Genomic DNA, 19,948 nt, shown 5'->3' on the forward strand with positions numbered 1-19,948 from the left:
CTCTCATCCTGCAAAGCCCTGCCTAGCATAAGCTCAGCATAGAGCTCCACCAGAAGAAGGCGCCTCAGCCTCAGCGAGTAAAGACAACACAAGCGGTCACTCAGCCACGGTCAGCGACCGAAATTCATCACCTCTTGTGCTCTGCTGCTCACCGACAGTTTCCTGAGAGGCGGGGACCCCGGCCCAAGATTGCGTTGGACCCCGAGCCTCACAAGACTTCCTAGCTGTAGGAAGAAAGAGGGAGAATATGAGTCCCGCTGAAGCCAGACCAATCTCTCCAAAACTCTTCAGACATTCCCCAATCCAACCCGGTCTCATCCCAAGACGTCATATAACTGACGTTTTGGGACGTCTTTTGACCATACGTCAATATTCGCCTTTTTAGGGCCCCCTTAAACGTCGGTAGATGAGGTTATGGGATCCTAACTCTACCCCAGACCTAAACCTAACCCGTCACCTAACTGACGTTAAAGGTAAAGCGTCAGTTGTATGAGGCTACATAAAAGACGAAAGGAGCTGTTTTCTGCGCGCCCGCGCCTCTGAGCACTGTATACTCAGCGTCATTAATACAAGGCAGTTCAACGGTCGGGTCCCTGTCTCACATCGACCCACCCCCAGCCTCTATTCAACCCATAACGGTGTGGGCAAAAGCCCGGGAAGCTATCCCCGACATACCAAAATGGTTGTTGAACACAATGAAACACAATTACAGTTCGTTCGCAGACCGCCACGCTTTCAGCCGTGGTCAAGACAAAAGTGAGAAAAGATGTTTCACATGCTCAAATTATACAGTTTCTAAGAACAATAAATCAGTGTTTCTGCTTTTAGATTTAATAAATTAGCATGGAATTATTTGGGGATTTCTTTTTTCAGCATTCCTTGGATATTTTATCATATGGCAATGCTTGTCTTTTAAAAGAACATACTGTAAACTTTATTTACAGCATTATCGGAAGATAATTACCCAAAAAGGTTGATTTGAAACATAATTTCTATATGGCGTGAACTGTCGTTAACTGATATCTGTGTGTGTTTTGTCTCTGTTTGTCAGGAGGAAGCAGGTGTTTGGTGTTGATGACAGTGTGTCTCGGGCTCATTTGTGTTCTTCTGCTGGTCTTCATCACACTGTACATCACCACCAGAGCAGAGAGAGACCTGTTAAAGAGTTACAAGAACACCGTTGAAGAGTTCAATCACACTATCAACAGCTTACAGGACAAGAACACTGATCTGATGACTGAAAAAGACCAACTGAAGAACAACTTCAACTCTTTGAGTCAAAAGAAACTGGACTTAGAGACCAGAGTCGCGTCTTTGAATGAAGAACTGGAGACAGAAATGTCTAAACGAGGTTTGTAAACAACTGCTTTGTCTCAGAAATTCATTTTTTCCTAGTTTTCTTTTTCTTTCTGTATATGTTTACAGTTTTGAAATGTGTTAATGTCTGGAAATGTCTGTGGTCCAGGTTTTTTCTTCATATTCAGTGAGTTGATGACCTGGTCTGAGAGCAGGGAGTTCTGCAGAGGTCGAGGAGCTGATCTGGTCATTATCAACACTGAAGAGAAGCAGGTGAGATTGTGTGAGTGACTGTTAATCAATGAGAGGAATCACACTTATCACTGTTTATATTCACACAGAGGTACATAACTTCATTAGCCAAGGAGAGTGTGTGGATTGGTTTGACTGACTCTGATACTGAGGGGACCATGAAATGGGTGGATAATTCACCACTGACACAAGGGTGATAAGTGTGCATTTGTTTGTAAATGCATCTTCTCAAATTTGCTTCTGCGTGCTTATATTTTAGAGCTGGACTGGAACTGAATCTGATCCATTTTTTTCAGGTTTTGGTCCAGCGGTGAGCCGAATAACTTTCATGACACAAACGAGGACTGTGTTGAACTGAATTCTGCCAAAGACCCTTTAAACAACTGGAATGATCTGCCATGCTCAGAGAAGAGGAAATGGGTTTGTGAGACTTAACATCTATTCCTTCATCTTCATGATGTTTAAGGCTTTGACCCATATTTTTGTTTTCTTTTTTATCACATTTTTGGTGAAGGTTCATGTTAACACAGTCTCATCCCAAAAAGTCATATAACTGACGTCTTGGGACGTCTTTTGACCATACGTCAATATCCGCCTTTTTAGGGCCCCCTTAAACGTCGGTAGATGGCGATCCCGGGCCGTCATACAACTGACACTTTACCTTTAACGTCGGTTAGGTGACGGGTTAGGTTTAGGTCTGGGGTTGAGTTAGGATCCCATAACCTCATCTACCGACGTTTAAGGGGGCCCTAAAAAGGCGAAAATTGACGTATGGTCAAAAGACGTCCCAAAACGTCAGTTATATGACGTCTTGGGATGAGACCGGGTTGTTCATGTAATCAAAACTAATTTCTTAAAATAATTAAGATTTTGTGGTTTAATTTTTTAAGTTTTTTGTACATTTAATGTGTTTTTCAATATTACCTCTTTATCATTTTATGGAATCATGTCAGATTGTAGTAATTAATAGATTACTGTAATAGAAAATCGTGAGTGGAAGGAAAATGTAAAATTGTTGTTCACAACATTCATAGTCTTTTATTGTGATTTTGACAGTATATCTTTTTTTTATTTGTTATTCTCTTTGAATAAAATCAGTTGATTACATGTGTTTTCACAAGGTGCTTTTGTTAAACAAACATCCAACTCTTGTTTTCAATGCACGACACAACGGCTGTTTTTGAGCACGAAAGGTGTCTATGTTCAGGAGTTTCTTACAAGGGATGGAAATGAAGAACATTTATCATTTAACATCGATTCAATCAATTTTCTGTTGGGTAACTGATCAATTACAATGGACTGATTTTTAAGCTACTATAGATTCCCACCAATGTCCCTTTGACTAACTTTTTAAAATCGTTTTTAGAAAAAGGCCTGCAGTGTGGGGACTTCTTGAGTTAATGTAAAATATATGTAATAACATCAAGCAAGTTTTATGAATTTATTTACATGCCATCATAGTGAAAATGGTAGAACAGTGACATCTACTGAGAAAAAGAAAAAGTGAATCTCTTGTTGTCACTCACTTGTGTTTAATAACAGGAAGTCCTCGTCTCACAATCTCTATTTCCCATCATCCTCTCTGTCCCTGAACACAACAGTGATGTAAATCATCATTCACTTCCAGTTTATGGTCATCAACACAAAGGTCTAGTTTGGCCTGTTTTGGTGTGTTGGAGTCAGTTTATGTGATCACAGATTCCTCTTGTTGGACATTGTAGATGCTAACTTTATCACAGGGAAAACTCCGCAATGCTTTGACTATATTAAATATGCAATATATGTTCATTCAGTATGAGTATACATAGAGTTTTAGGATGAGAATGAAATAAACAGGACAATTACACTGATTCAACACAAAGAAGAAACTGTACAGAACAAAAAATATATTTCCATATATTTATGATCAATATATGGTGTAAATATACTGAAACATGTATTAAACAATATATTGTGTTATATACTGTAGTATATTGAAGGAATTTCCACTTTGTATATATTGAAAAATATATTTACAAATTATTCACACTGTAAAATGTAATTAGTTGAGTGTAATTAGGATGTTTTACTCAAAGTCTTAAGTTTCTTATATAAAAACATACAAACATACTCAACATGTGTTGAGACAATGATGCATTTATTTCTATTTATTAAACTGAAACTTAACTGAATAAATAAAACAAAAATATCTTCTTAAAAAATGAGTTGACTGCAATAGATTTCAGCCTTTTAAATACAGCACAATGGCGACCCACAAACCTCATCATTAAACACTAACAGATCTGTGAAGATCTCGACAGACAACTCCACAAACCACATTACCAGCTTCACTTATTACTAACCAGACTGACTTTATTTCTGTCAGACTTCTACAGAGGTTTTTATTGAGAATTAACAGAGGCTTAAATGTTGATGTTTTATTGAAAATGTTTGGTGTTCACTATGGTTATCCGTGTTTGCTGAATTGCTTGAGTTTGTGGTCCTTGTATAACAGTGTTTACAAAACCACATAATTTGTTAAAAAGGGAACCAGAAATAAAGATATTCACCATCATATAGTAAAATAATTCTCTGACAATTATATAAGCGAAGAAGAATGTGATTCTGATCATTGAATTCAACCACTACATGATGATCATTTATTTTAATTATCATGTAACCAATATCATCTATGATCTAATCACATTTTCTCTGTCTGTTCTTGCTTAAAGGATAATTCCGGTAAAGTGCTTTGATTATATTTTCTAGTTAGTTTTGGATGAAGTGGTGGACTGGGTCTTGTTTCAACTTTTGTCGCCTCTGACTGCTTCAGAGTTGCTGTCTATGGGCATGCACAAAAATGTCCTTTAAACAAAACTTAAGGTTTGTTTCAAAACTGTGCAACTCAGTGGTGTGCGTGGTTAGTGGTGTGTATTCTTCACTCTGGGACAGAGTATTGAAGTGTGTTCTCGCCTTTTTTGTTTGTTTGTTTGTTTGTTTGTTTGTTCCCCTCCCGACACGGTTAGGGGAACGTAACAAAAGCGCATACTAATGATTGAAAATTTCATATATATTTAGGATTTGGCTCATAGTTGAACCAAATGACCAAAGTGGAATGGAAATGAGGACAGTATTGAACTCTAACAAGGGAAAAGGTATTTTTTATTTTTTATTATTATTTTTTTTTATTCACTTCAATTTGTGATTTTTTTATGCTATATAAGATTATAGAATTAAATGAACACCAGTTTGAATGAAATAAAATCAACAGACTGTTTAAAAAGATAGGAACCTCAATCAGAATTTTTACACTCACAATAAGATTGATTGCGCAAAAATAATACAATTAAAAACATGACAATACAGGATTAGCCCTATTTCCCACAAACCGCTTTCCTCTTCACAGAGCATCGGAGATCATTCCAGTTCTGGATGGAGCCTGTAGGCATCAGTTCAACACAGTCCTCGTCTCCACCTGCATTATTTGGCTCTCCTTTATGCCAAAACCTGAACGTGGCAACAAGAGTAAATTTAGCACAGAAGCAAGAGCAAAAGTGAAAGTGCAAAAACTTAAGAGAGAAGAAACAAATCTTTGGTTGTGTTGTGTTTGTGGAAGAGTTGTGTCTTCAGTTATATTTTAGAGGTTGTGAGTCTCATGTTTATTTGCACTGGTTTTATCTTACCCTTGTGTCAGTGGTGAATTATCCACCCATTTCATGGTCCCCTCAGTCTCAATGTCAGACAAACCAATCCACACACTCTCCTTGATGAATGAAGTTATGTTCCTCTGTATGTGAATATAAACAGGAATAAGGACATTTAGACATTTTCACAAATTTGTGTTTTTGTAGTTTAGTTTCAAAAGTTTGCGTTTTCCAAAAAGCAGTATAAGTTTCCCAATTTTAGTTGAAAATGGTGATTCCTCTCATTGATTAACAGTCACTCCAACCCGATCTCACGGGAATTTGTACAAATTTTACGAGGTGGCTAATTCGTAACAATTCGTACGACCTCACTCGTACGAATTAGAACGATTTTGCTAAATCGTTCATATTTTACGAATTAGCCAATTCGTACGAATGACCTACCCCTGACCCCGCCCCTAAACATAACCGTCACGTGGGTTTAGACAACTCGAACAAATTCGTACGAGTGAGGTCGTATAAATTAGTACGAATTAGCCACTTTTGAATCACTCGTACGAATTCATACGAATTGGTCGTGAGATAGGGTTGGTCACTCACACAAACTCACCTGCTTCTCTTCAGTGTTGATAATGACCAGATCAGCTCCTCGATTTCTGCAGTACTCCCTGCTCTCAGACCAGTTCATCGACTCACTGGACATGAAGAAACATTCAGGCCCACACAGATTTCCTAACAGAAAAAAAAATAATAATAAAATAGAGAAAATTATGGAAAAATAATCTATGTAAAACAGATTCGTACTGACCTTGTTTAGATTTTTCCTTCTTTAGTTCTTCACTCAAAGACGTGACTCTGGTCTCTAACTCCAGTTTTGTCTGATTGAAAGCATCAAATCTTCCCTGTAACTGACTTTTCTCAGCACTGAGATCATTGACTCTGGTCTCTAACTCCAGTTTCTTCTGATTCAAAGAGCTAAAGTTGTTCCTCAGTTGGTCTTTTTCAGTCATTAGATCAGTGTTTTTGTCCTGTAAGCTGTTGATAGTGTGATTGAACTCTTCAACGGTGTTCTTGTAACTCTTTAACAGGTCTCTCTCTGCTGTGATGATGATGTACAGTGTGATGAAGACCAGCAGAAGAACACAAATGAGCCCGAGACACACTGTCATCAACACCAAACACCTGCTTCCTCCTGAAAAACAGAGATAACACACACAGATATCAGTTAACGACAGTTCACGCAATATTATTAGACAACATTTCAAATCAACCTTTGGAAGTAATTGAGTTTTTGTTAGATAAATGATAGTTTTTAAAAAGATTTGGAATTCCTATTTGACAAAATATGGAACATTTCGTATAAAATCTGAAACAATTACAGTTTTTATACAGAAAACAACGTTTGAAACTTTACGTAACATTTCACATCCGCTTAAACATTAGCGACATCGTCTCTGCGTCAAACGAAACTGCTTCTGCTTACTTTGCTTTCGATCTTTTCCTTTGTCCTCGCTGCGACTCTGTGTTGAAGGTCTCGATCTATTATTAATATTTCTACACACATAAAAGGTCCCTGATTCCATTATTTTCTCCAAGTTACAGTCTAAGTATAGTACAGTACAGTGTGTTCACAGACGAGGTGTGGTCTTCAAGATGTGTGCCGTGTTTTTAAATAGTAACACAGGAAGTGGTTTTTATTAGTTCAGACACAGATACATCTAGATTTCATTCTCACTCTAAATCTCTCTGTATGCTTATGCTACTTTATGATTGAATATATATTGCATATTCAACCTCATATAGTCAAAGCATTGTGGAGTTTTCCCTGTGATAAAGTTAGCATCAACGTCCAAAAAGAGGAATCTGTGATCACATAAACTGACTCCAACACACCAAAACAGGCCAAACTAGACCTGTGTGTTGATAACCATAAACTGGAAGTGAATGATGATTTACATCAGTGTTGTGTTCAGGGACAGAGAGGATGATGGGAAATAGAGATTGTGAGATGTGGACTTCCTGTTATTAAACACAAGTGAGTGACAACAAGAGATTCACTTTTTCTTTTTCTCAGTAGATGTCACTGTTCTACCATTTTCACTATCAATTCAATTCAATTTATCTTTATTGTCAGACTCAGGGTCCATTAGAAAACCACACAACATTTCAAACACCCAACACCTCCCTAAAACCCAGGGCATCCAAGATGTGGGTGTCTTTGTTTCTGCAGTAGTTTCAATTGTGATATTTTTAGGTCAAACCGTTGGTATCCGTCAGTCATATAATGCAGGTCTATGGTCACGACCTCAAAGAGCATGCACAGAGAAGTCCAAATTAAAAATGATTTAATGACTCGTAAATGTAAGTACATATCGATGGCCCAAGACACGAAAACAAGCGAGTAGGCGCGTGGCAAGCTCGCTCGTAATTGAAGCGACGCGCTGAGTTTTTTCAGGCGCAGTATGTTTGTACTTAGCGGTTGTCCATGACAACTATTGACAACAAACCCACCGTAAGCTGTCATGTGACTATCTATGGTAGCCCATAAGGGATTCAATTTCCTTTTTAAAACGTGGCACACGCAACGACGGGCCGCACTAACATTAAACTTTGATGTCAAGTAGGGGGCCACAAAATATCACCCTGCAGGCCATTTTGAGACCATTGTTTTACATTGTTGATTGTAGTAGCCCTATGATTCAACAGCATTTGTGATCAACATTGTGGAAAAGTTTGAAATAGTGTATCTTGCAAACACACGCAGACATCAAGAATCAGCATATGTATCTCAACAATGGTGATGGTATAAGTGTAGTGCGTGATGGGAGTCACAGCTAATCAATGTCTTCAGGATTACTAGAAAGCTACAGTCAGGAGAGTTTATCAGGGTTGGAGCTAAACTCAGAGCTGTGGCCCTCCAGGACAGAGATTGCCCGTCTCTGGTGTACAGTGTAGATACAGTATGTACTCAACACTCCTGGTTACAGATTTCCAAAGACTGTTCTGCCAGTTTACCTTAAATACCCAGAACAGAAGAGTTGTAAATATTTACACAAATATATTCTTGGATTTGTAAGACCTACTCTCGTGCCCCAAAGGTCACACCTGGTTTAGGGGCAAAGGATCCGTCATTATCATATATCTTGAAGAGACACCACCCAAAAAAGGAGAACAGAATTTTCAAACTTGCACATGATAAATTGGGCCCATTTTACCAATTGCACTGAGACGTACACCAAATCTGAATGGGAAACAACAAGATTAACAAAATACATCATGTGTTTTATATTGATATTCTGAGTGAACTTCCAGTGACTTGAGTCAGGGTGAAAGGAGGTAAGTAGGGAAGTCAGGGCAAGGCGGTCCTTATGCTCTTTCTTCTAATCTCCAGGTTAATTATTTTTATTGTTTGATGCAGGATGTTTGATTTCACGTCCTTTCTTAGCAGGAAACCCAGTCTTACAGTACATGCCAAACAGTCTTACAGTACAGACTGCAGCTCATCTGTGAACACATAGGCGTAAGAGCGAATAATGAAAACAGGGAGGTATATTGTAAACAATGTTAATGATGGCACAACTGGATCACAAACAGAGAGTCTCTGGGAGGATGAAGAAAAAGCTCAAATGTGCAGTGAGTAGACATTTTATTCTAAAATAGAGATGGAGTTGGTAATGACGCAATAATGTTTGATTAACTGAAAGTGTAAAAATCCAACAGTTGTTCTAACTACTTTACTTTATGTCTTAACTTAATAAGTCATTTTAAAAATCTAGTAATCTGTACTATTCACACACTATTATTCAGAAAACCAAGTTAAGATTGATTGGTTTGAGTGTCATTTTGTCAGGAGGAAATAAATCATACTTTTTAATAGACTCATTTCCTTCACTTCTGCAGTTATCTTTTTTTAGTTGCATCTACTCATTTCATTGAGAATACTGAATTGTCCAAATAACTGAACATTTTGAAAGACTTCCTTGATTGATGTTGATTTTCCATTACTTGCCATTATGGTGACCAGTGTTTAAAGGAAGATAAATCAGAAGTAGATTACTTTTAAAAGGAGACCAAACCAAATCATTAACTGGTCTAGAATTGTTAAACTTTTTCCTAACACTTTAATTGGGTTGATACAATCTCTCTATGTCCTTGACAATAGCTTGCAATTGGTTGCACTTGAGTTACTTGAGACTTTAGCATTCAACATGCAAAACACAACAATGGAAACAAAAGTCATGTATTATAACTATATGAATAATATTTGAATTGTCGTTAACCGATATCCGTGTGTTTTGTCTCTGTTTGTCAGGAGGAAGCAGGTGTTTGGTGTTGATGACAGTGTGTCTCGGGCTCATTTGTGTTCTTCTGCTGGTCTTCATCACACTGTACATCACCACCAGAGCAGAGAGAGACCTGTTAAAGAGTTACAAAAACACCGTTGAAGAGTTTAATCAGACTACCAACACCTTACAGGACAAAAACACTGATCTAATGACTGAAAAAGACCAACTGAAGAACAACTTCAACTCTTTGAGTCAGCAGAAATCGGAACTGGAGACCAGAGTCACTGCCGAACAGAACCAAATTGGATACCAAGTCAAAGATTTTACTGCTGAGAAAAAACGGTTGAATCAGAAAATGCAGGAGTTAGAAAGCACAGTCACATCTTTGAGTGAAGAGCTAAAGAAGGAAAAATCTAAACAAGGTCAGTTTGAATCTTAAAAAAAAAAAAAAAAATCATACTTTTCTTTATCTTTATCCATAGAGTTTTTAAAATGGGAGTTTCTGCTAGGAAATCCGCGTGGGCCTGAATGTTTGTTCAAATCCAGTGAGCCGATGAGCTGGTCTGAGAGCAGGCAGTTCTGCAGAGATCGAGGAGCTGATCTGGTCATTATCAACACTGAAGAGAAGCAGGTGAGATTGTGCACAGCAAAAAAATTAAACTTAAATTAACTCTCTTTGACTCCACACTCAAGTCTGTGACTGTCTGTTAATCAATGAGAGGAATCACACTTACTCCTGTTTTTATTCACACAGAAACGCATAACTTCATTCATGAAGGAGAGAGTGTGGATTGGTTTGTCCGATATTGAGAACAAGGGGATCATGAAATGGGTGGATAATTCAACACTGAATCAAACGTAAGTGATAAAACACTCACATTCAATCACTGTGAATGTATTTTAAACATGAGACCATCACAACCTCTAAAAGTAACCGAAGACCCAACTGTCCAATAAACACCAAAACCCTTCTCTCCATTATAGGAATAGCATGTTGTACTTACAAATGCTTCACTTAGACAACAATTCTAGTAACTAAAAAAGAACTGAGGGTGCTATAATTTACTTTACAAAATGATTATTGTTACCATTGTTGTGTTCTGCATGCTGAATGTTGAAGCATGTGTGTGACTCAATCATTTGCAAGAAATTCTCATAAATATAAATAGATTATATCAATTCAATTATACATGTTTATGACACATGATTTGTTCATGATTTATTACAAGTATTTAATTATTCACTTACTTTGAAATCAAATAACTGTGATTTATTGTTGAATCGCTGGGTCAATTGGAAGTGAATTACAATGATATAAATGAAGGTCCAATTGACCAAGCAAAAGGGAACACTGATTACCATGATGGTGAATTCAAACAAAAACTTTTTAGGAAAATGTAGAAAATCAGTTTATGTGTTGTATTGACAATTCAACATTTAAGATGACTTTGGTAAATAAGTGAAATCAAACAGAGAAAGATTTAGAAAAGTGGAGGAAAGGAGTGAAACATCTATTAATAATTGCCCCACCTTAATTTTTTTTCTTTTACTTAACAAACTGGCACTCAAACCAATCAAACCAGTTAATTACAGGGCCTGAGCACAGATGGTGAGAGTACCCCCATTGGAATTGCTCCCTTTATCTTAAATTGGGTTTTCTGAATAAAAAAGCATAGCATGTGAATACATTTTAAGAGAAAAGAGTTTTACAATTAAGGTAAGACATTAAGAAAAGTTAACTTTTAAAGTCTTCTAAATTGAATCTTTCCACATGTTATTCAGGTTTTGGTTTGAAGATCGTTTGAAGCCAAATAATGAAAGTCGAAATGAGGACTGTGTTGAACTGATGCCCTTAGACTCTGGAATGAACTGGAATGATCTCCCATGCTCTGCCAAGAGAAAGGGGATTTGTGAGAAATTTGGTAAGAAATTGTCATGTTGTCAAAACAGTCATGTTTGAAATTATATGAATTATTGATTAGGCGTTAGATCAATTAGGGCATTTGAAGAAACTTTTAGAAACATGTCTCAGAAAAAAAATAAAACATACTGGTGTGCATTTAGAGACAAAACAATGGCACTGACCTATTTTAAAATAACTGGGGCTGTATTGGTGCCGGTGCATATGTGGGTGTTTTTCCCACCCTTTGTTTTCGTCCCATTGTCTCTTCCTTTAGTTCTCTCTCCTGTCCTGTTTCCCACAGGTCTCCGGCCCTAATTGGAGGTGTCACCATCGCTCGGTAGGAACGGAAAAGCAACACCCTCTGAATTATAAAGGACATTTGTTTTTTACCTGTTTTTCTCCTGCTTATGTTTAGTTAAGGAGTTAGGGAAGTCTTTGTATTTTCTTTTATCTTGAGTTCCTGATAGGATATTTTGTTTGCCGGGGTAAGGTAGTTCACTTACTTTTTGCTTATTATTTTGGCTTGGTCTAGCCCTGAAGTTACTTGTGTGTTTTTGTTCATTGTTTAAACTGAATACAGTAGACCCAGCTAACTTGTCCTGATTTACCCTGTTATTCTGATAGTGAGTGTCTGTGAAACTGTAGTAGAGTAGAATAAAATGGTCAATTGAATAAATGGTTCATTGGCATTATTACCATAGTAAACTTACAGCAATTTCTTAAGTCGTACATTTAACACTAGTGTATACACTTTGGATTTCATATTCCAGATATTTATTTTGGCTTAAACTAAAAATCAAGTAAACAAAATGTTCAGATCTAATGACTGAAAAAGACCAACTGAAGAACAACTCTTTGAGTCAGAAGAAATGAGCTAGAAATGTTGGTAACACTTTATTTTACGACCCGCAAACAACTGTGTAAGTACACCGAAATTACGGTGTACGTTTCTGTAATTATAGTGTAATTCCGTATAGGTATAAGGGAACAATATTGGGGTAATAAAGGGGTAACAAGCACCACTTTAATTTACAGCCCGCAGGAGTTACACTTACCCTGTAACTACGCAGAACAAGGGGGTAACAAACGCTACTTACTATATAGCAATAAGAAACAACACTATTTGCACTGTAATTGCAGAGAAAGGTACTGTTATCAAGAAAACAAAACAACAACAAAAAACAAACAAAAAAACGTTTTAATTACACAGTATATTTGCCCTGACATTTAAGTGTCATTGCAATTCAATGGGATAAGGTAAGGACTAATTACCACATGGTACGGTCTAAATTAAAATCATAGCAAAAACAAATTATTTTGACTTTTCTAGTAATCTAGTAAGAAAAGCCAGTACATTTATATATATAAGCCAGTACATTTATATATATATATATATATATATATATATATATACATGTTTAATTTTCAACCCACAGATGTCAAAATTATCCTAAATATGTTTTGCCAGAAATGTGATACATTTTACAAAAAACAGACGTACAATTTTGCCTGGATATATATTAACAGAATAAGTACCTGTTATTTTTTAACTAATTAAATAATTTGCTTGTACATCTGCTTGTTACCCCCATATTACCCCAAACTTAACATATTGTTCCCTTATACCAACACTGAAGTACACCATAATTACAGAAATATACACCGTAATTTCAGTGTACTTACGAAGTTATTTGCAGGTTGTATATCTGCTTGTTACCCCTTTATTACACCAAACTTAACATATTGTTCCCTTACACGGAAGTACACTATAATTACAGAAACGTACACCATAATTTCGGTGTACTTACACAGTTGTTTGCGGGTCGTAAAATAAAGTGTTACCGAAATGTTTTGTTCTAAAACGTTCTGGGAACATTACCATGAAGTTCTAATAATGTTTTCAATGGTTCCCAGAATGTTCTCCTAAAAGGAACACAGCAAAAACTCCAGTGACAAAAGTTATTGAGATAATTAAGTGATTAATTGAGTGATGATTGAGCATTATTGAAGACACCTGATGTTAACAAGCAGAATCTCTGAAGGAGAAAATCACTATTTTTAAGTCACCATTATGGAGATCAGTGTGTGCTTTAGTTGGGCTCTTGACCCTTACATTATTAACTTTAGATTTAGTTTGACTGTTATAACTACCGAATGAACAAAGAGAAAATGTGATATGAAGTTGTTGGTTATGTTTTGACATAATCATAATGTTTCTTAAATCACAAAACTAATTTAGAGCCTAATCTCAAACTTAAATTTATATTGTCGATTGCAGCATCACAGTGATTCTACAGCATATCAGGATATTAGAGATTTATTTGACATCTTTTGAAAATGGCATTTACCACCCCTTTAATTTAACAACGGGGATTTTTCTGCACTTTGACTTCTGCTTCTCTTTATCTCGTCTTTGGGGTTTTCACTTCGAGGAGGCAAAGAGTGCTTACACAAAAATTGAAATTATAAATTATTCACAGTACAAAAATAAAACAACTCTGCTCACACAATAAGGTCCTCATTTCTCATTTTCCTGCACATTCGGTCTGAATGAATAGGCCTAAATAATGGTGTTAATGAGAAGACTAAATAAAAAGTAAACAACTCGCCCACTTAGATATCATCGATTTATTGACATCACATTCACTTGAAGACTTGAAAACACAACCTGTAAGTGTGTAAGGGCTTTTAAATGTGCAGTCAGCTTGGTGAAATTAAAGGCACATCTCAGTGTCTGTGACCAGGGACATCGCTGGGCTATTTTAGGGAGGACTGAAGTGATAAGAAAGAAAAACGTCTGGGACCGTATGTAAAATTTTTGTCTTAAAGTTTTGACTAAAGAGTGACTTTTTCTGATCTGGAAAGAATGCATTTTGTACCAGCCAAAATGGGGAATTTGCTGTGGTTGTGGTTTCAATTACATCTAAATTTGGCTGGATGCACAGGACGATTCAGAGGGTTTAGGTCTGAGGGGAGTTTCAAGAAGTCTATATTAACATTAAAGACCAATGTCAAATGAAATCATTTCCTGTGTAAATGTAGCACTATATAAGGTGGACTATTAAATGTAGTCATCACAGCTCTTCTGTGAAGACGTATTGCAAGACATAAGAACAAATAATGGAATTAGAGGACTACTATGAAAATGCTAATAACAGACATTTTATGAACACAACTGGACCTCAAAGACACAGCCAGGATGAAGGAAAAGCGCGAAATCACAGTAAGCAGAACATTAAATTTGGGTTCATGAAAAGAAAACTGCTAGATTTCATTCTATCCATGATAAAAGTGCTCAGAAATAAAGTCAGTCTGGTTAGTAATAAGTGAAGCTGGTAATGCTGTTTGTGGAGTTGTTTAATCCTCCTCTGCTGAGATCTTCAAATTTAATGTCTTCTTTTCTCTTCAGTGGATTTAATCTGTCTGAAACTACTACATTATTAATATACACAGATTTTGTAGATCAGATAAGGTCCAGTTCTGGTTTATTGCTTTACTCTTGGCTGGTATGTGGCATTGCTATGCAGAGGTGCAAGTCCAGGTTCAGAAAGTAAAAGTCCTCCTCAGTATTCACCTGGATTTGCTAATTCAGACAGGAGAGAGAACTAATTAGTGAAATCAGCTGACTGAGTTCATGGTGGAATAAACATATGGCAGGACTTTTACTCTTTGACCTCTGGATTTCTCTGTTACTAATGCACTCTTGAAAGAAATTAAAAAAATAGGCTACTGTCATTTACTTTAGAGCAGGTTTCAGTCGGTCAATGACGCAGACACGCAGTATATTTCAGTTCCTCAAAACAGCAACGCACCAACAATGCGCCTCGTTTTCAGACCAGCAGCCCATGGGCGCACAGATAGGTGCAAATGCATTTGCTATTTAAACAACATGGCGCAGCAACACTGGCTGAAACTGGCAACACTTGTGTCATACCTGTTTCTGCATTGCACCGGGTGTATAACAGGGTCATTAATGGTCCATTACTCAACATGCTTGCAATCACTTCTCCATAGGGCACAGCTGATTGGTTCCTGCTATATCCATAGCCATTAAGCTTGTTTCTTATCATAAAAATATTTGCCTATATCACTTTGCTGTTGTTATTTCATGATAGAGCTGACAATATTAAGTTAATTATTAATATTTGTTTTTTATCAGGAGGATGTCGATGTTTGGTGTCTATCACAGTGTGTCTCGGGATCCTTTGTCTTCTTCTGATTGCGGCCGTCATTCTTCAGCACTTTCAGCATACTAACTGCACTTCTAAACAAGGTTAGTTGTGTAAACTTATCTTTTCTAGTTTTTTTTTCTTCTTTTATGTAAACTTTTTTGAACAAGTTGTGTTACTTTTAGGATTTCTGTGGGGTCCAGATGGCTTGTTTTTGTCCAGTTCGCCGATGACCTGGTCTGAGAGCAGGCAGTTCTGCAGATATCGAGGAGCTGATCTGGTCATTATCAACACTGAAGAGAAGCAGGTGAGTTTGTGTGAGTGTGTGGCTTTAATCAATGAGAGGAATCACACTTATCCCTGTTTATATTCATACACAGAGGCACATAACTTCATTAGTCAAGGAGAGTGTGTGGATTGGTTTGGCTGAGATTGAGACTGAAGGAATCATAAAATGGGTGGATAATTCACCACTGAAACAAGGGTAAGTGATCATAAAGGGTAATTGAGACAATCATGACATGTCTTTATTCTGTTTTAGTCTTTTTAAAAAATTTAGTCTTATGTTAAAAATAAGAACACCAAAACCTCCAGAGAAACGCTGAGGACAGCTTTTCCACAAACGCAAGCCACAACATGTATAAATACAATCTATTTAAAAAGATTCTTCTTTTTTTACTTTTCTACACTTTCACTTCTGCATTAGCTTTAAAGCTTTACTGCTGCATGTGATATTCCTAATTTGTTATAGTTGCTGAATGGCAACATGACATCATGACTTTTGCGGAAACATACACGCCACTTTCGAGTCAAGTGGCATGTTATCTCTACGCATTTTGAGCTCATTTTGAGTATCCGCGTGTAAGCGTGTATGTCTACGCCATTAACGTCCGCATCATTCCGCGTGTCTGAACACGCCGTCAAATCTCCAGTCATAAATGCCATTAACCCCAGTGACGGTTAAGTTTAGGGATGGGGTTGAGGTAAGTCATATATTTATAAAGTAATAACGTTAAGTCAACTGCGTTCATAAACACGCTGAAAAGCGATTATGCGTCTTGATAGCACGCCAAAAATGGAAATACGAATTGGCATGTCATACACACGCTACTTCATGAGATCAGTCTGGAATGGATACACATTTTGGTTTTGGTCCTGAATAATTAAAAATCTGACACATTTTATTCAGGTTTTGGACTCAAGGTAAGCCGAACGGTGGTGCACATGAGAACTGTATTGAACTGTATCCTGGAAATCACCCCCTGAACAACTGGAATGATCAAAGATGCTCTGCGAAGAGAAAAGGGATTTGTGAGAAATAGGGATCATCCTGTTTTTTCATGCTTAAACTTGTATTATCTTATGGATTCAATCAATAGTGAACACATCATTTATTTTTAAGAGTCCTGTCTTTTAAAACAATGCAAGTTTAATTCATCAAGCTGAAGTCAGTTGTAGTTCTTGTGTTTCTCTATTTTCTGTTTTTGTGTTCATCTTTCCTTCAGTGATTCTGCTTGTTAACAGCAGGTGTTCATCACTAATGCTCAACAATCACTTACATATTCCTTTAATTATCTCACTGCAACACTGTCAATGTTACTTTTTACTCTTTGTAGTGTGGATTTTCCTGAGGGGTAGAAAGGGTTAACAGTGTAAGATAAAAAAGACACACCCACAAAATGTATTTTAACAGTAATGAACTGTATATTATTAAACAGGCAAATACTGGCAACACTGTTTTTGGTTACCGTTGTGCTGAAGAGTAGACGTCTGTGCTTCAGTCCAGGAGAAGATCAACAAAAACATTGATGATACACTGCATGTTGCTTGAAGGGTTAGTTCATCCAAAAATGAAAATTATGTCATTAATGACTCTCCCTCATGTCGTCACAAGCCCGTAAGACCTCCGTTCATCTTCGGAACACAGTTTAGGATATTTTAGATTTAGTCGGAGAGCTTTCTGTTCCTCCATTGAAATTGTATGTTCCTTAGACTGTCCTTGTCCAGAAAGGAAATACAGACATCATCAAAGTAGTCCATGTGACATGAGTGGGTTAGTTTGAGTTTTTTGAAGCATCGAAAATACTTTTTGGTCCAAACATAGCAAAAACAATGACTTTATTCAGCATTGTATTCTCTTCCGGTTCTGTTGTCATTGCTCGTTCACGATTCCAATGACGCTGCTGACGTATTATCTTGTGCGCCCAATGGGCTCTATGCACGGTAGTATTTCCGGTGAAGGTGTAAGGATGCTCGATAACTTCCACCGATCGTAGAGTCCAATGCAATACCGAGAATTTATATTGAATTTTATACTCCATGGTTATACTAAAGGAACGTTAGTCACAAAAACAGATAAAACAGACACCCCTCGTTGTGTTTATGCTTCTTTTTAAAATTATATTAAATAAACATAACTATATATAAAATTACATCTAAACGTATGTACGTTTCGTTTCAATGACGGGAGGACAGTAAATTTTGAAGATAGTCCCGTTTTCCTCGGTTTTCCTCCGCTTTAATCTCCACAACCGGAAATGGACGAGCATCCTTGCGTCAAATGCGGAACCTATGCGTGCATATAGCCCATTAGGACGATTAGGACATCCGCGACATGCACACTTATGAACCATTTTTTAAAAATATTGCAATACCAAATTACAAACAATTTAGAAAAGCTTGAATACAGCGATCAGACCATCAGACTGTAAACGAAGCTCGGGCGCACAAGATAATACGTCAGCAGCGTCATTGGAATAGTGAACGAGCAATGACAACAGAACCGGAAGACAATACAATGCTGAATAAAGTCATTGTTTTTGCTATGTTTGGACCAAAAAGTATTTTCGATGCTTCAAAAAATTCGAACTAACCCACTCATGTCACATGGACTACTTTGATGTCTGTATTGCCTTTATGGACAAGGAAAGTCTAAGGTACATACATATTCAATGGAGGAACAGAAAGCTTGCCGAAATCTAAAATATTTTAAACAGTGTTCCGAAGATGAACATGAGGGTGAGTCATTAAGTCACAACATGAGGGTGAGTCATTAAGTCACAACATGAGGGTGAGTCATTAATGACATAATTTTCATTTTTGGGTGAACTAACCCTTTAATTTAAAAGGCAGAGACTGTGTAGTTGCTGGTCTGGTGGAAATCTTTTTTATGATCAATAGTTTTTAGTGGTCTAAAATTAAATAATTTCACAGACTATTTTTTGCAACTGGTCTATGATCAAGTTAGGTTTAAGATATTTATCGGAAATGCAGCCCAGGTCATGATTATGTTTTGATGATGAAATTACAATGATTGCATCAAGCATCATAAACTATGGTTTATTATTTTTTCATTACAGTAGTTAAATCCAGTACTAGTGCTTTAAAAATCTGAAGATTGTAAAATCACACACAGATGTCAATAATCTACATATGCAGTGCATGAAAACACAAATCAAAACACATCCATGGCTCACAACATGCATTGCAGCGTGAATAAATTATGCAGCTGAATTGTCTTGTAATTGTAATTGTCATTGTTTTTTTTTTTGTTTGGTTTTACTTTGCTATTGTTTTGTTAGGACTTTAGTAAGATATTTTGTGATGTTCAGAGTTGATCTGTTTGTCATTAGTTTGAATATTGTCACCATTGTTGAGATTCATATGCTGATTTTTGATGTCTGTGTGTCCAAACACAATAGCTTCTTTGCTCACATTTTTTTTTTCAAAATTGTTTATATTACTGTTGGATCTCAAACTGTAGAATCTCAGGGCTATGTTCACCAATACCAAAATGGGAAGTCAAGCACATAGTCAAATATTTAGACTCTGAACGTGAATCAGGTTACTACACAATGAAAATGACATATTTAAAACATATTGTGAGCAGATCAAGTATCATCTTAGAGTAACAAATGTGCTTTAAAAGCACAATGTCATGATCCTGGTACCCTTCTCTTTTACTCTGCCTCCCTCTTCTGGTCATACTCGATATTACATCCTCTTACACACTCTCATTCACACTCATTATAGCATTTACCTCCAGCCGTTTCTCATTATCCCATCTCTCCAACCTCTTCTCTGCACCTGTTTCCCACTTTCTCTGATTCGTTCCCAATTTCTAGGCTTACCTTTTCCTTTGTTCTTTGTCAGATTATTGCCAAATGCTGTGTATCTACCTGCTTGTTGATCCATTAGTGTTGCATTCTGTCCTGTCTTGTCTCGTCTGCTGCCAGAATTACTCTGATGACATTGATTCCTCGCCTCTGCTCTGTCCAACCTCAGCAAACGTGAGTGGTCTTTGGTTTGGCGTTCCTGTACATCTCTCTACGGACCCAGTCTGTCTCTACCATCTGGGATTCCTGTTTTGGCTACTGCCATGAATTTCTGTTTCATTAACTAAAGACATTGTAACATTTG

General features: G+C 36.9%; 4 protein-coding genes across 4 annotated transcripts; 3 read left to right on the forward strand and 1 right to left on the reverse strand.

Annotated features, from left to right (window-relative positions):
* Positions 1-1,041: 1,041 nt before the first annotated feature.
* LOC120459088 (C-type lectin domain family 4 member E) lies at positions 1,042-2,049 on the forward strand (the record flags this gene model as incomplete). The annotated part of the gene is made up of 4 exons (XM_089132799.1): positions 1,042-1,351; positions 1,466-1,569; positions 1,638-1,741; positions 1,845-2,049. Coding segments are annotated over 4 exons (657 nt in total), but the record flags the coding sequence as incomplete, so codon positions are not given.
* Positions 2,050-4,672: 2,623 nt separating this feature from the next.
* On the reverse strand, positions 4,673-6,836 carry LOC148978461 (uncharacterized). The gene is made up of 5 exons (XM_089132779.1): positions 6,655-6,836; positions 5,980-6,363; positions 5,782-5,903; positions 5,211-5,314; positions 4,673-5,034 (listed from the first exon to the last, which is right to left on the reverse strand). The coding sequence occupies exons 1-5, from the start codon at positions 6,752-6,754 to the stop codon at positions 4,902-4,904; spliced, it is 843 nt and encodes a 280-aa protein (XP_088988905.1). The 5' UTR covers positions 6,755-6,836; the 3' UTR covers positions 4,673-4,901.
* Positions 6,837-8,611: 1,775 nt separating this feature from the next.
* LOC120460120 (CD209 antigen-like protein C) lies at positions 8,612-12,036 on the forward strand. The gene is made up of 6 exons (XM_039647768.2): positions 8,612-8,804; positions 9,484-9,879; positions 9,967-10,088; positions 10,212-10,315; positions 11,240-11,379; positions 11,662-12,036. Exons 1-6 carry the CDS (start codon positions 8,705-8,707, stop codon positions 11,673-11,675), a joined length of 876 nt encoding a protein of 291 aa, XP_039503702.2. The 5' UTR covers positions 8,612-8,704; the 3' UTR covers positions 11,676-12,036.
* A 2,301-nt stretch (positions 12,037-14,337) lies between these two features.
* Positions 14,338-17,502, forward strand: LOC120460253 (CD209 antigen-like protein 2). Its single transcript, XM_039647931.2, has 5 exons — positions 14,338-14,583; positions 15,520-15,633; positions 15,715-15,836; positions 15,910-16,013; positions 16,719-17,502. The coding sequence occupies exons 1-5, from the start codon at positions 14,481-14,483 to the stop codon at positions 16,849-16,851; spliced, it is 576 nt and encodes a 191-aa protein (XP_039503865.2). The 5' UTR covers positions 14,338-14,480; the 3' UTR covers positions 16,852-17,502.
* The last annotated feature ends 2,446 nt before the right edge of the window (positions 17,503-19,948 follow it).

The sequence above is a fragment of the Pimephales promelas genome, chromosome 6, assembly GCF_988280905.1.
Source record: "Pimephales promelas chromosome 6, fPimPro1.hap1.1, whole genome shotgun sequence".
NCBI lineage: Eukaryota > Metazoa > Chordata > Actinopteri > Cypriniformes > Leuciscidae > Pimephales > Pimephales promelas.